This window comes from Marmota monax, unplaced genomic scaffold, assembly GCF_021218885.2.
Source record: "Marmota monax isolate L192 unplaced genomic scaffold, Marmota_monax_Labrador192_F-V1.1 WCK01_AAM20220418_F8-fsc00027, whole genome shotgun sequence".
Taxonomy (NCBI): Eukaryota; Metazoa; Chordata; class Mammalia; order Rodentia; family Sciuridae; genus Marmota; species Marmota monax.
In genome coordinates this window covers 6529334-6546655 of record NW_026694617.1, presented here as the reverse complement: position 1 = coordinate 6546655, position 17322 = coordinate 6529334, and the positions used below count along the sequence as shown (strand labels likewise).

General features: G+C 32.0%; 1 protein-coding gene across 1 annotated transcript in view; it reads left to right on the top strand.

The window, feature by feature from the left end:
• The window catches only part of Asz1 (ankyrin repeat, SAM and basic leucine zipper domain containing 1), a 42667-nt gene extending 40392 nt beyond the window's left edge, over positions 1 to 2275 (top strand). Inside the window, exon 13 of the mRNA XM_046422507.2 lies at positions 1919 to 2275. Coding sequence (XP_046278463.1) covers positions 1919 to 2071 — 153 coding nt within the window. The 3' untranslated portion in view covers positions 2072 to 2275. The remainder of the gene's footprint in view (positions 1 to 1918) is intronic.
• The last annotated feature ends 15047 nt before the right edge of the window (positions 2276 to 17322 follow it).

The following is a 17322-nucleotide window of genomic DNA, read 5'->3' as shown; positions in this document are numbered from 1 at the left end:
TATGTCAGCCACCTGTTCTGCACAAGCTAGATAGAGCCTGAACTTGCTGACAACAAAAAATTATAGCACCATTCATATTCAATACCTCTAACTTATCTAGAAGAATATTTAACTTAACGTAATATTTTTTGTGGGGATTCAAGGAAAATTTGGAAGGCTTTGTGTATGGAAACTTCACAAAGAATCAGGTTTTAATGTAGGAAATTCCCTAAGACATATTTGCCTCAAGGTTGGTTATTAATTTGGTTTCTCCAATTCAAAGTTACAAAGATGGAGTGGGTAAGTGGGGAGTGCATATGGAATCCTGAGATAAAATTGGAAAGAGAGAACCAGAATTTTCTGAAATGAATGAAATTAAGAACCATGGCTTTAGAGACTTACTGACTTTAAAACATAGATAATACATTCAAGTACCATAAATTTTATTTTGATAAAGTGTACCTTTAAAGAAAATTTTCATCTTTCTTTGGCTACATAGAAGGCCTTTTTTTCTGTGACCTTCTCTATCTAGAATTTACAAATTTCTGTATAAGGATTAGCCTTAAGAACACACATTATTAAGGAAATGCATATAATAATAGCATACACAGTTCTCTAGGCAGGAAAATCTTAATTTTTGAGCAAGCTATGGATTTTTTTGAGATAAGTTTTCAAGTAGTAATTATCATAATGGGATTTGACTTAGGAATTATTATGGCTTCCAGGTTTGGAATATATTATTATGCTTGTTAAGTTTGTAACATTTCAAAATTTACCAATAATAACTGAAGGGGATTTTTAAAAAAAGAAACATGAGTTATCACAGATAAATCTATGGAAGTAACAAAGAGAGAGGGTGGGAGAGGTCAAGGCTAGACTTTAACACCACATCACTCTCTTTTGAACCAACACACTGACAGCTCCTGTCAGAAAGGGTCATTCTAAGTAATTGGTTAATAAAAGGAATGACTGTCTCAGGATTCAGTAAATGGAGCATCAGTGTCAAAAAGGAATCTGTTGCTGAATGAAGCCATTTGGAAGTTACACCAAGAATATAGTCTTAATGAGATTGGCATTGAAGTCTGTTTTTCTGCTATAAATTTAAAATTAATTTTGCAGGCTTTTAAAATTAAATATTTACACTGTAGAATTTAGAAGTCGTTATTTCTGCTGATGTTGAAAGTATTTATATCACCACTCCAGCACAGGATGTTTCTAGTAAATATCACTCTATAAATGTGCCTGATTCTTTTTATCTCAAGGATCTTTTGGTTTCTGCTTATTCTCTTCCTCCTGACCCATCCCCAGCAGCCATTTCTCCTTTCCTTTCTTTCTTCTCTTCCTTCCCTCCATTCTCCCTGCCTCCTGCCCTGTCTCCCTATTTCCCCGCTCCCACACTGCATGAGGCTTCTTTAACACATTATTTGTAAAAGGACCACTTCAGTTTTTGTTGACATTTGTTTCTGCAATTATATTTAAATAAAGTATTAAGTTTCTAGCATAAGCATCTGATCTTCCAGTTTTTGTTGAATTTCATGTATTGTAGGTTTGTTACAAGAATGGTTCACTCTTTTTAAGACATTAATTGGTATTTAATATGAAAGTAAATAAATATCAATTGTTATTCCTCACAGGTAAAATACAAACTTTAAGTTAACATTAAAGAAACTTTATCTCACAACTTAAAAACACCATTTTAAAATGTGATAATCTATGAAAGCATTTATTTTTAAAGTAAAACTAATAATTTACAGCAATGGGATAATGGTGAAAGACTGTCTTTCAAGATATGTGTTCACTTTAAATATTCATTAGAATCTTGAGTTGCCCCCCCCAAAATCAAGCAAATTAATATGGATCTATTTTTTCGGATCAAAATATGTTTTATTTTCAGTTTATTGCATATTAACTCTTTTCTTTTTTCCATTCTAAATATTAGCTGCAAAATGAACGGGAAAATGATCCAACTCATATACCATTAATGGAAGAAGTATCTACATGGAAGAGTAGAATTTTGAAGAGGACAGCTATTACAATATGTGGTTTTGGGCTGATTCTTTTCATTTGCAAGCTAACTTTTCAGAGAAAATAACCCTAATGTTTGTTTTAAATTATGTCTGTATGTCTTATTCAAACTATCCTCATTTGCTTTTAATAACCATCTGTGGTACAACATAACTTCATTCTTTGCCTGTACTCCATAGGAAAATTATGATAATATGAAGCAGAGAGTTTTTCTTTAGAAAGTGATTTGTCAATTTGAGTTGTAAATATAGTTTATAATTTTGTTAATTTTGATCAAGCAGTAAATTATACATAATTCTTTAGTTTGAACATACGACTAAATCACATTCAAAATAAAAGTTTTATCTAATATTCTTTATATTTTAAAGTGTGTTCCTTTGTCATTGATAGTCTTAGAGAATTTGCAAAGAGTTCATAAGTCAGTAGCTTTATTTTAGTCCTTATTTACCTCTTCTATTACTACATAATAAGGAATTTCTTACTGCATATTTTGAGATATTTTTAGGAAATTATTGATTTTAAAGGCATTTCAGAAAATGCAAAGGATGAAGGTAAAATGTCAAAACTTTTAATTATGGATTAAATATGTAGGAAAAATATTTCAAATGCAAAGTACAAAAGCAGAAAATCATAATAGTGTAAAAAGCACAAAGTACATTAGAATTTTTAATGGAAAATATTTCTGAAATATGACAAATTAGGTATAACATTCTGACAGATATTATGAAAGTAGAATGGCATATATTTCTCATAATATAAGATGTATTTTATCATAATCAAAATATTGATATTCATATTTTTTAAATGAAATTAATAAATTAATAAAAGGACAGGCACAATTTAGTAGGCAATATGGTATTTAAATCTTGCTTAATTTAGTGCCATACTTAAAACAGATGCATTTATTTAAAATTGCTTGAGAAGTAAACATCAAGCAAAGGGAGAGAATTCTTGAAAAAAATTCATGATTTTAACTCATATTTCCATAACTTTATTCTGAAAATGTAGAAATTGTACTGCTCAAAAGGAAACTGATTATACTGTAAAAAACTATGGGGAGGGGACTACCAGGGGTTTTCTTGGGGAGAGATGAGTAGATCAATATTTGAATGTCTATGATAAGGTCTTCATAAACATTTTATTTACTTCATAGTGTAGTGTCATGAGAAATATATTCCTATTTTACAGAAATTAAGTCTTAGAGACACCATTGAAGTAAATTGTTGAAATTCACACCACTAATAATAAAGCTGGGAGTTCAGTTTATACTGTTTAACTTTTAAAATCTCATGCTCTTTCCAGCATTCATTCATTCACTTAAATATTTACTGAACACTTCCCATGTACCATCCATTTTTTCGATATTAGGAAATCAATGATCCCTGCCCTTGTAGAACTTACATTTTAATAGAAATAAACTACAAAGCATAAATACCATAAATGCTTTTTTAAAAAAAGTTATACAAGGTAAAACAGGAAAATACAAGATGAAGTTCGTATTTTAAATAACAGAAAGACCTCACAAATTTCAGATCTTTTGTGAAAAACAAAAGTTTACAAAGCAAGCCATACAGATATCTGGATAAATCCATTCAAGAACAGAAACTATCACTACAAGACCAAAGTGCTCCAGAAACTGCCAGAAACCCAGAATGGCTAGAATCAAGTGAGTGAGTAAAGAAAATATTAACTCAGAAATAATAGGACACTGGATTGCTGGAACCTCTTAGTTTTAAATTAAGTGAGCTGAAAAACTATTGACAGATTTTGAATGAAGAATTAATAGGATCTGATGTATATTTTAAAAGGACCTCTACTACTGATATTTTAAAACAGACTAGGAACACAAAGTGTGGAAGCTATGGGGCTATTTAGAAGGTTACTACAATGAGTTAGCAATGGAAATAGTGAAATCAGTTGTGTTCAACACAGGTTTCTAAAGAACCAATAGGATTTACTTAGAAGCAAAAACCAATAACCAAGGATTACATTTTTTGGCTTGAACAATCAGAAGGATAAAACTGTGACTTACCAAGATAAGTCTCAGAGAAAGGCAGAGCAATTAGAAGGGTAGAGAAGAGGTCTGAATAAACAGTAGAATACATTAGAAATTCAGGAGCGAAGAACAGATTAAAACTAGGAATTTATAACTTCAAAAATATGGTAAATCTGAGTTAGATACAAGGGAATGATGTCGACAGAGAACTGAGCTTGACAGAGAACTGAACTCAGGGCACCAACATTCATAGGAGGGGAGACAGGAAGAACTGGGAAAGATTGAAGAGTGGCCAAATGAGGTCAGACAAAGGTCAACAACTTCAAGCTCATTGGCCAAATTCAGCCCAACAGGTGGTTAGCAGTATTAGTCACAGAGAAATATAAATTAAAAACCCAAGGAGATAAAGTAGTATTGATACAGAATAAAACTTATACATTGATAGTTAAACTGTAAATTAGTGAAAGCCATTTTTGAAAACTGGTGGTGTCTATTAAAACTTTTAAACATGTTTCCCTGATGAACCAACAGTACTAATCCTAAATATATGCTCTAGAAAAATGAATTGTACACATCCACAAAACACACGTATGAAAGTGTTCATAGTAAGCTTCTCAGTAGCCCAAAATTTCTAACCACCAAAACATTCTTCAGCAGAAGGGATAAATAACAATATTTATACAGTGGAATACTGCCTAGTGATAAACTAGAACAAACTGACTACATATAAAAACATGGGTGAATCTTATGAATTTGTTTTAAAAGCCAAACAAAATTTTGTACTATATGATTATTCCACTTATGTAGAGTCAAAATAGGTCAATCTTATTTATAAAAGTAGAAGTCAAAATATTAACTAGGACAGGAAGAAAGAATGCTGGAAATTTCTGTATCTCAATCTTGCTAGGAATTACTTGGGTATGTGCACAAAAATTCAGCAATACATACAATGTCTAAAATTATTAAGACTTAAAGGGATTTAAAAAAACTGTTAAAAGGGGTTATGAAGCTTAGTAGAGTAGAAATAGGGGGAACAGGGAGGAGGGAAGGGGAAAAGGGGGCATTAGGGACTTGAATGGAGTAAATGAAATTTCATCATGTGTGATTATGTCAAAATGATCCCAGTCCTTATGTACAACTGTAATGCACCAATAAAAGCAAAAAATAAAACTTAAAATACCTGCACGATATCCTGAATTTGAAAACAAGTTTAAAAGGTAGGTATTATTATTTTTATTTTTTTATTATAGATATAATATTGGGTTCATTTTGACATACTCATAGAACTATAGAATATAATTTTGCTCCAGGTCAGTTCCCAGTACTTCCCCTTTTCCTCCCCTCTTCCTTCCCCTTCTTGACCTTTACTTATTGTTCCCTATTATTTTTTTAATTAGTGCAATATAGATATACATAATTTTGAAATGTACTATGGTATATTCATACATGTACATAGGATAGTTTGATCATGTTCTAAAATATACATACTATTGAAAGAAAATACTAAATATGTTTTAAAGAGAAATGTAAAACATTGATCTACTATTAGCAAGGATAATTTCCCTAGGTATTTTGCTTAGGGTACTAAATATAGAATTAGAAGAGAATTGATATGAGCAAGTTCATCACATTTTTGATATACAACAAAGGCAAAGTTATAAAATATGAATAAAGGATGTATCATAAGAATTTGTAAATTATAAATTAAAAATAGTAAATACTATGAAACTATGATCACATATATTTGGTTTTCTTTAGCTATACATGACAGTAGAGTATTTTGACATATTGGACATACGTGGAGTATATTTATTCTAATTAGGATCCTATTCTTGTGGTTATACATGTTGTAGAGTTACCCTGGTCGTGTATTCATATGCAAGGGTAAGAAAGTGATTTTCGATTAATTCTACTGTCTTTCATATTCCCCTCCCCACTCCCTTCCCTTCATTGTACTTTGTCTAATCCTGTGGACTTCTATTCTTCTCCTTTCCAACCTCCCTAGTTGTGAAATCCATAAAGCCGAGAGAATATTTGTATCCACAAAGCAGAGAGAGCTTGTGGCCTTTGTTTTTTTAGAATTGGCTTATTTCACTTAGCATGATATTCTCCAGTTCCTTCCATTTACTGGCAAATGTCATAATTTCATTCTTTATGGCTGAGTAATATTTCATTGTGTGTCTATATACCACATTGTCTTTATCCATTCATCTGTTGAAGGGCACTTAGGTTAGTTCCATAGCTTGAGTATTGTAAAATGAACTGCTGTAAACATTGATGTGGCTGTGTCACTTGTAGTATGCTGATTTTAAGTCCTTTTGGTATAAACCCAGGAGTGGTATAATTTAGTCAAATGGTGGTTCCATTACAAGTTTTCTAAGGAATCTCCATACTGCTTTCCATTACTGGTTGCACCAATTTGCAGTCCCATTAGCAATGTGTACATGAACCTTTTCCGCACACCCTTGCCAACATTTATTGTTACTTGTATTCTTGATAATTGCCATTCTGACTGGAGTGATCTTATATTGTTAACTAATTTTTTTAAATAGCTTTCTTGAGATTATTCACCCATTTAGAGGGTAAAATTTATGACTCTTGGTGTATTTGTTTTCTAGCTATAACCAAAACCAATTTTAGAACATTTTTATTATTGCAAAAAGAAGCACCTCTCCATCATGTATAACAAATTAGAATTTTTAAAAAAAGCACCTCACCATTTACTTCTCATTCCCAACTCTACCACACTATGCCTCCCAGCCCAGGGAACCACTAATCCACTTTCTTTCTGTACAGAGTTACCTATTGTATACCTTTCACATCAATGAAATCATTGGATATGTGATCCTATATCCTTTAGATGTTCTTTAATTTCTCTCAAAAGTGTTCTATAGTTTTCAGAGTATACATTTTGCTTTTCTTTTGTTTTTGTGTTACTTTTTAATTTCATTTTCAGTTGATTGATTGCTACTCTGTGGAAATACAATCAATTTTTTCATATATATGTTGATTCCTTTGACCCTGCTGAGTTTGTTTATTCTTTTAAATAGTTTTTTTAGGAGCTGTCTTGGGATTTTCCATATGCGAGCTCATGTTTTCTACAAATAGACATAAAATTTTACTTCTTCTTTCCCAAACTTCATGTCTTTCATTATGTTTTCTTGTCCAATTGCCCTGGCCTAGAACTTCCAATATAATATTAAATAGAAGTAGCAAGAACAGACATTGTTATCTTGTTCTTGATCTTAGAGGAAAAGCATTTAGTCTTTCACAATCCAGTATGATGCTAGCTGTGGGTTTTTCATAAATGTACTTAATAAGGTCCAGGAAGTTCTCTGTTTCTAGTCTGTTGAGTGTTTTTATCAGGAATGGGTGTTGAATTTTGCCATATGCTCTTCTGTATCTGTTCCCAACATATAGTTTTGTCCTTTTTTCTCTTGATCTGGTGTGTTACCGATCTTGAATTCCTGGAATAAGCTCCACTTGTCATGTGTTTAATCCTTTTAAAAATACTTCTGGATATGATTTGCTAGTACAGTCAAGCACCTCGTATCAGCGTCTCAGTCAACAACTAACTGTATATGTGACAGTAGTCCCATAAGACTATACTGCCTTGTGAAGTCTTAGTTTGTGTAAATATACTCTATGTTTGCACAGTGACAAAATTTCCCAACAGTGCATTTCTCAGAAAGTATCACTATCATTAAGCAATGCATAACTATTTTGTTGAGGATTTTTCTATTGATATTCATAAAGAATATTAGTCTGTAGTTTTTTTATGATGTCTTTATCTGGTACTGGTAATACCTCATAGAATAAATTGAGAAATGTTTCTTTCTGTTTTGTGGGAAAGTTTGTGAATGATAGATATTAATTCCTGTTTAAATATTTGGAATACTTTGCCAATTAGGCTATCTGGGTTTGTGCTTTCCTTTGTGGCAAGTTTATGATTACTAATCATTGTCTTTACTTGTTTTGTGTCTTTTCAACTTTTGGGTTCTTCTTAAATCAGTTTCAGTAATTTGTGTCTTTCTAGGAGTTTTTCTATTTCAACTAAATTGCCTATTTTGTGATATATATATATATATATATATATATATATATATATATATATATATATATATAGAGAGAGAGAGAGAGAGAGAGAGAGAGAAAATTCTTTTGTTTCTATAGGTTGACAGTAATATTCCCTTTCATTTCTAATTTTAATAGTTTTCTCTCTTCTCTCCTGTCCTCTCCTCTCCATTCCTTTCTCTCTTTTTCCTCTGGGCCTGTCTGGCTGTTTCTCTATTTGTTGATCTTTTCATAAAACCAAGTTTTTGTTTTGTTGATTTTTTCTTTTGTTTTTCTATTCACTATCCTTAATTTCTGCTGCAGTCATACTCTTCTGCTTGCTTTGGGTTTAGTTTGCTCTTTTCAAATATCTCAAAGTAAAAATTTAGGTTGTTCATTTTGGGTAGTTGATCTTTTTTAAGATTTGTTTTTGCAACCATAATTCTCCCTTCAAGTACTCATCTAGCTGCATCCCATAAGTTTCATTATTTTGTATTTTCATTTTCATCATCTGAAGATGTTTTCTAATTTCCCTAGTGATGTCTTCTTTGACCCATTTGCTTTTTTTAGGATTATGTTGTTTAATTTCCACATTTGTTAATTTTCCAAATTTCTTTGTGTTATTAATTTTTTTATTTTACTTTATTATGATTTTAAAAATGTCCTTTGTATGATTGTAGTCTTTTAAAATTTTCTGAGGCTCATTTTATGCTCTATCTTATAGAATGTCCCATTTATGCTAAAAAAGAATGCATATTCTACCTTTGTTGGATGAAGTCTTTTATAGATATGTGAGGTGTAGTTTGTATACAATGTTGTTCAAGTCTTATTTCTAGGCGTATTCACCACAATTTAGCCACTTAGAAATGAAGGGGATAGCAGATGATGGTAGCCTGCCTCTTTGGATGAGACATGGTAACTCTCCTGGTTTGGGAACTGTCTTTGTCATATCCAACCAGAGTGAAACTTTGCCAAGTTGGCCTCGTGGGGAGTGTAGGGAGGAACAGAGTAGGTAATGGCACAAATATTATGGTCTCATTGTTCTTATAGAATTTTAGTAGATTTTTTCTTAAATAAATGATTATTCATTTGTTCTGTGCCCTTTGGATACTTTCCAAAAACTTGAAATGGTTATATTTTTATGATTTCCTCTAGCTTTTCTTTTTTCTCTAAGGGATGTATCCATGGAACTCGTACTACCACCTTGACAGTGAAACCACTTAGCCAATATTTCTGAGGTATCTGCTTTATATTTAAATATAGTGCTGGATCCAGAACAGTGTGGAATATGCTTTTTTGAAATATGCCAGGTGCTGTGGCACATACCTGTAATCCCAGCAGCTCAGGAGGCTAAGGCAGGAGGTTTATGTGTTCAAAACCAACTTCAGCAACTTAGCAAGGCACTAAGCAACTTAGCAAGACCCTGTCTCTGAATAAAAATATAAAAAAGGGCTGGGGATTTGGCTCAGTGGTTACATTCCCTTAGGTTCAATTTCCAGTATAAAAAAAAAAAAAAACATAAACAGTTAGCTAAGTAAGCTTTAGGGTTAATACAATAGGATGTTGAAAGTTCTAAGAGCACTTTAGTTCTTTGGAAGCAAAAGGAAAAAAAAAAAAGACCACCTAAGTATAATTATTATATATTAGGTCTAAATAAATAATGAACACTAAACCTATACTCTCAATTCTGAAAGGTTTTCTATAGAAGGTATTTCAACTAACATCTAAATTGTGAATGAATTTATTAAATGCAGGGAACAAGATACTTAAATGTTGGAAAGGGTATTACTCAAAAATGAAGCCACAATTTCAAGTACCAAAATCAAAACTGATATTGTTGTTGTTTTCATGAACATTTTTATAGGGCTTAAAAAAGCTTTTTTTGATCTTAACACTATGACGACAACTAATCTTTAAGAACCCAGATAACTATGATGACTTCTGTTTTGCACTCCAAGTTACTCTGTCACTGCTTAATAAATAATCATTTGTGCTCTGTGGGGGTGGAAATAGGGTGGGGATTTTCTTTTTGGCACATCCACTAGTGAGTAATACATTTATTTCAAGTGCCAATAAAAATGTTATACTGGACTTATATGACACATTTGTTAGTTACTAGAGAAACTAATTCTAAACTGTTTGAGAAAGGCTCTATTATATTTATCTATTTATCTACCTGTGAATTCAGATTATCTTTTTATTTTTTTTATTTTTTTTATTGGTTGTTCAAAACATTATAAAGCTCTTGACATATCATATTTCATACATTAGATTCAAGTTGGTTATGAACTCCCAATTTTACCCCAAATACAGATTGCAGAATCACATCGGTTACACATCCACATTTTTACATAATGCCCTATTAGTAACTGTTGTATTCTGCTACCTTTCCTATCCTCTACCATCCCCCCTCCCTCCCCTCCCATCTTCTCTCTCTACCCCATCCACTGTAATTCATATCTCTCCTTGTTTATTTTCCCATTCCCCTCACAACCTCTTATATGTAATTTTGTAAAACAATGAGGGTCTCCCTCCATTACCATGCAATTTCCCTTTTCTCTCCCTTTCCATCCCACCTCATGTATCTGTTTAATGTTAATCTTTTCTTCCTGCTCTTCCTCCCTGCTCTGTTCTTAGTTGCTCTCCTTATATCAAAGAAGACATTTGGTATTTGTTTTTTAGGGATTGGCTAGCTTCACTAAGCATAATCAGATTATCTTATCTATATTTAAATGAACAAATTTTAATACTGTATGATATTTTTTGAAGGATAGAAAATAAAGAATAGCACCTTCTCAGGACTTACCTCAATAGATAGCATTTTTAAACTTTCCTTCTCAGCTGGTTTTTCATAATTGTTTACATAAATTTTCTTCCTTCCTGGTACCTTTCTAACACTTTAGTTTTTATATTGGTACATTATAATTATACATAAATAATTGGATTCACACTTTAATCAAAAGACAATAGTCAGTGTCTATGGTTGAATGCTGCCCCTCCCTTTCAACCCCTAATCTGCTCCTCACCTCTTCAACTAACAGTGAGATGGAGCAGAAAGTATCCTTGGTTCTATTAGCCCCATGATCACTAGCTTGTACATTCTCTGGGTCTTGGTTTCCTCATCTATAAATCAGATGACCTCTCAAATTAAAGAAATCAGAATAATGCCACCTTTGGAAATGAAACCAAATTAGAGTTCCGAAATTAAAACACAACCATTAGGGAATTTAATTCTTAGACAAATTGAACCCCACATATGATTTTGCTGTTGATTTGCACCTTTCGAGATTTTGTATTACTAGAGTTATTCTTAATGTTTGGTTATTCCTCCCCCCCCCCCTTTTTTTTTTGGTGCTGGGGATTGAACCCAGAGGTGCACTGAACTACATTGCCAGCCCTTTTCTATTTTTTATTTCAAAACAAGGTCATTCTGTGTTGCTACAGCCTTGCTAAATTGCTGAGGCTGGCCTTGAACTTGCAATCCTCCTGCTCAGCCACCAGAGTCACTGGGATTACATGAATGTGCCACTGTGCCTGCCTATTGCCATTATTTTTAAAATTTGGGTTAATTTACTTATAATAATGTTTCCATTCATTTAAACAATTACTAAGTATTTAGTGTGTCCAAGTGCTAAACCCATATTTTATATGAAATCAGAAAACTTGAGTAATTTTGCTCTTAAGAAAAGCAGAAGAATTAGCATTAAGAATGTAAAACTTTAAAGATAAATACCGTTTTGTAAGACTGTTTCATAGGAGAGTGGTTGAGGGGTCCTTTGTTTTATTCTGTTTTGTTTTTTAAAGTTTCCACAAAGTGTGGCCATAGATTTACTTATCTTTCCCTATGGGAGTAGGGTTCAATCTCAACCTACAACCCTCCTACAAAAACAGCTTTAACAAAGGAAAAATTGGCAAACTTTCCTATGTGTGAAATATTTTAGGGGAGATATAGGCCAGATGTAAAGACAGTTCTGCATCATGAATTCAAAGCTCATTTGATTAAACCAGTTTTTGGAGTTGCTTATTGTATAAGTTCTCCTGCCCACAATGCAAGTTATTAAAATGAAACACTTTGAATTTTCAGCAGTAATACAATTAACTGTATAGTTAGTAGTAATATTACAATGAATTGTCATGTTTGTAATTAATACATTAAAGCTAATTGGTTAGCTTTGCATGCCAAGATTGAACTTGAAATATGAAATGGAAAGTTAGTATGTAAAGTCCTTAAAATATTTTTTAGATAAAATAGGAATGACAGCATAGAATGAAAGAAAAAAAAAAAAGGTTTACTGTAGTGGGTATGTTCTGTGGCTCCTAAATCTTCCTTTAGGAAGAAATGATACTTTCCCAGCTCCTGGGAATGCAGCCAGCAAATTGCCCCGACCGGTCAGCTCTCTTTGGGGATTTTTTTGTGCTAAAGGGAGCTAAGTTCCCCCAAAGTACGTCTTATTCCCAAGAATGACGGGTCAACATAGATGTATAAAAGCCTACAGTTTCACAGGCCCTAAACTCTGAAAGACCATCCCACTTTAGAATGCCCAGTGGGGCTGGCCAAGGCCTTCTTGGAGACTGCATGATAACCCATCTTATTCTGCCTAATTCTGTTTCTTTCCCTTTTCTTGCATATTATTGCCCATGTGAGCCCTGCCCAATAAAGTTCCTTTATGCTAATATCCACCAGAATTTGCTTTCCAGGGAAACCAACTGTCACTAATCAACAGAATCCTTGTGTAAGTCACAAAATATATGTTAATAATTATTAATAGTTAATAATTATACTCTGTGAAACTTGGTTTCCTAATCTGAAAAATAAATATCATCATGAGCTCAGGTAGTTGTTAGAATGTTTCAGGCATAAATATAGAAGTTATAGAATTTTACAATTAATGTAAACTTGGGGCCTGATGGACCTGAATTCCAGTTTAAGTTCTGTCACCAACTAGCTTTAGAAAGCTACTCAAGCCCTCCAAATTTCTGCTTTGTCTCTATAAGAATAAAAATAATCATACTAAAAACAATTACCTTTAACTGAACATTTACTATATGCCAGCTACTTACCTAATTTAGTAAAAACCTATATTCAAATAAACATATAATAAAATTTATAAAGATTGTGCTGGAGTTGTGGCTCAATGGTAGAGAATTTGCCTGTCATGTGTTGGGCCCTGAGTTCAATCCTCAGCACCGCACATAAATAAATAAAATAAAAGATCCATTTACAACTAAACAATATTTTTTTAAAAAATTGTAAGGATTAAGTAAACTAAGTATATAAAGGATTTTCTATAATACATGCCTTATGATATACATTGAATAAACAGTTTATAATTCACAATGTTATTATATAATAAAACATTTATTATTTTGTTATATAATAAAACATTTGTTACAACATATTGCACTAAAAATGATACTCTACATGAGAAGAGTCCATTTTTTCAAATTCCCAGGATCAACATTTTCTATAATGTTGTGACATTTAATTTAAAATATTTAAATTATCTAACCTGACACAGATGATGTATTCAGAATCCACAACAGTTAAAAGATCAAAGAATAAATTAATGAAAAAGACTGCCTTTATTTCCCCTCCCTTTTCAACAAATTGTATGCTAAATGCAAAGGTGTGTAATCAATTGCAGAATAGAAACAGAAACTATTTGTCTATAAAACCCAGCTTATTGTACCATTTTGTGATAATAGAGAGAGCTAGATCTGTCATCACATGTCTACCCACATTTTACCTGCCTATTTTCCCCACTGATAAAATTTTGAGTTATATTTTACTTAGTCTTCTCAACAGTATTTAATTGTACCAACATACATATGTTTATACATATATATGACAGTTTCTTTGCCATATTTAGCAGTGGAATAACCAGTTGTAGGACAAAAATATTTTTTATTCTTACTGATATTGCCAGATTATCTTCTGTTTGTCCCTTGAGAACTTTTCTCTGGAAAAGAAATCACACAGGGAGGCTGATTCTGTGAACAACATTAATGAGCCCTTCAGTTGCTGGTTGGATTTACCCAATGAGGAATGCCAGCAAAATATCCGATGGAAAGTATTGCCTGGTTATTTTTTCAGTTATTAATTTACCTTGTTCCCTCCCTGCAAGATTTCTTGGGCTATCTGTGGCCCTTAACTGAAGTGCAGTGCTCCTCTTCAGCAATCTCTGGGTTCCAGGAACCTTCACTCCTTCCCTTGTCCCTTTAGCCTGGGAGTGGTAAAGCTCCTCACCTCATACCTTCTTAAAGTCTCTTTGTAAATCAAACCTCCTTGAATTATCCTGCCATCTGTTACCAGGCAAGAGCCAGACTGCATCACTGTCATATTGCTCTTCAAGAGTCTTAGAATAATTTGTAGACCTACCTGAAGTACATGAATGTTCATTACCTTCACGGCATACCTCTTAGTATAACTCTTAGTATTAACTGCCTTAGTTTTTTCTCCTATATGATGGAGCCAAAAAAGTTAATTTTTTGGTTTCATTTTGTACTTTTCTGATTACTAACGAGATGGAGCATCTCTATATTTATAGGCCATGTTTCCCTTGTAGTTTACTTTTTACTGTCACTTATTTTTCTACAGGATTGTTTTTAAATATTTGAAATTAATTAATCTGCTGTTACATGTGTTGGACTATCTTATCTACTATATTTTATCTGTGTGTTCTTTGTTGCCTAAACTTTTAGGATATCTACAAATATTTTCTTCTGTTTTAAAGATGCTTTTCATATTTTTATTCTTAATAAATTTGAAAGTTATTTTTGTACACTGTGAAATACCAGTCCAATTGCTTTCTTTTTCTTATTGTGAACCAATTTTAATAGCACCAGCATTGAATAATACATCTTTTCTTCATTGATTCAAAATGGTGCTCATTGCCTACACCTAATTTCTAATGTACATCCAGATCTATTTCTGAATTTGGTATTTAATTCCATTATCTGTTTGCTGCCAATACCACACTATTTTAAGTACTGAGACTTTAGAAAATATCTCAATATCTAGTAGCATAATAGTAATTTAATACTATATTTAAATTGTTTATTGCCGGCTTAGAAATATGTTATTTCTTCATTTGATCTTGAATCCAGAAATGCTGCTCAATTACCTTAGTTATTTCAATAGTTCTGTACATTGATACTTTTAGGTTTTCTATGGAGATATTCACATTATCTGCAAATAAATATCATCTCTTTCTTTGCATTTCTTATATTTCTTATTTCCTTATTTTAAGATCTCAGTCCCATAATTTATTATGGATGTCCTCATTTCATTACTTTGAGGACTACTTCTACTATTTTATTATTATTAAATATGACACCCATTTATTATTAAATATCATATTCAGTATATTTTAGTATTAAATAATATTTTATTATTAGATACGATATTAGTTAAGAAAGTTTTTTTCTGTTGCTCTTACGTAAAGCAGTTTAAAAACATAATCATGTAAACACTGAGTTAATAAAATATTCTGCATATTTCAAAATAATCACATTTTTCATTTTCATGTATTTATACTTTGAATTACATTGACAGAATTTTTTAAATGTTGGAGTATGCCTGAATTTCTTGATTATCATTCACATACATGGTTTAACAATATATAATTTTGATATTTACATCTATAATCATAAATGAAATTGTTTCCATTCTTATATTGTCCTTGTGTAGGTTTTTTTTTTTTTTTTTTTTGGAGGGGGTGTTTACCAGGGCACATAATTTTACCAGGGGGTGTTTACTCAAGGGCACTCAAACACTGAGCCACATCCCCAGTCCTATTTTGTATTTTATTTAGAGACAGGGTCTCACTGAGTTGCTTAGCGCCTCCCTGTTGCTGTGGCTGGCTTTGAACTCATGATCCTCCTGCCTCAGCCTCCCAAGCCACTGGGATTACAGGCAAGTACCACCACACCTGTCTCTTGTCTAGTTTTGTTATCAGGGTAACAGTTGCTGTATAAAAATGAGCTGGGGTTCTCTTTTTATAAATCTTATTGAATCTGTAATTATTCTTTTTTCCTAGTATTACATGCCTTTTAAAATTTTTTTCCCTAGATGTTTCGTGAAAAACTTGTCTATTTGACTAATCTTTTTTAAGAGCTAGCATTTGTGGAGTTTTTTATTTTGTTTTTGGCATTCTTAATGAATCCATTTCCAAATTTTATAAATTTATATTCTTTCTTATTTTCTTCCTTTTGCTTTCCTGAATTTATTCTTTGTTCTTTTTCTACTTTGAAAGGAGGTTTTGAGCTCATTATTTTACATTGTTCTTTTCTTACATAAGCAAAGCTAAAATTTTTCATCTAAATATTTTTAAATATATTCTAAATATATTTCTATTGTTTTTCCATTTAAAATATTTTATAATTCCTATTATGAATTCTCTTTTGATCAATGAATTATTTATAAATATTTGAAATTTTCTAAACCTGCCTTTTTGAAAAGTTCTCTTGTAACTAATTCATAGCTCCATTGAGTTTCAGCCTGAAAAATAGGGTTAATAAAAGAATAATTCTTTGGTTTTTGCTGAGATTAGTTTTATAGCTTTGTATATAATAAACTTTTGTTAACTATATCATGCTCACTTTAACAGATAACATATTTTAAAATTCTTAAATACATGTTTTATAGCCATTAATCATATAAAATTGCTTGTTATTCAAATATTCCTATAGTCTTACTAATTTTTTGTCTTCATGCTCTATCAATATGTAGAATGTAAAAAATGACCACAAAATCTTCTGCCCCTGCCACCCACCCTACATTCATGCCCTTGCAATAAAATAGAAGGTACATTAAAAAAAAAAAAGGAATCTCTTACTCTACCCCTGCATCTAGACAGGCTACATGGTTTTTTGTTCGTCTGTTCTTTGGTCAATGTCACATTAACAAACATGATGCAGCAAAGCCTTAAAAAAGCCTGTGTGCATTAGAATGTGTGTGCATTAGGGTTTATTCTCTTGCAGTTTGGCTGATCTTTCATTATATGAACTAGTTACAGTAAAGATGAACAGAAAAACTGCCCACTTGGACCAAATCTAAATTTAGACTAAGTCCAAATTTCTGACCCACAAAATAATAGTTAATGAATGATAGCATCTAAATTTTGGGGTGGTGTGTTATATAGCAACCACATACTGATTCAATCAATTACCAAGAGATATGGGTTAGCTTTTCTCACTAATATGTATTTGTCAGTATAATCTAGTATTTCTATTTATTTTTGCTATGAAGATCTGAGACTACATTGTTG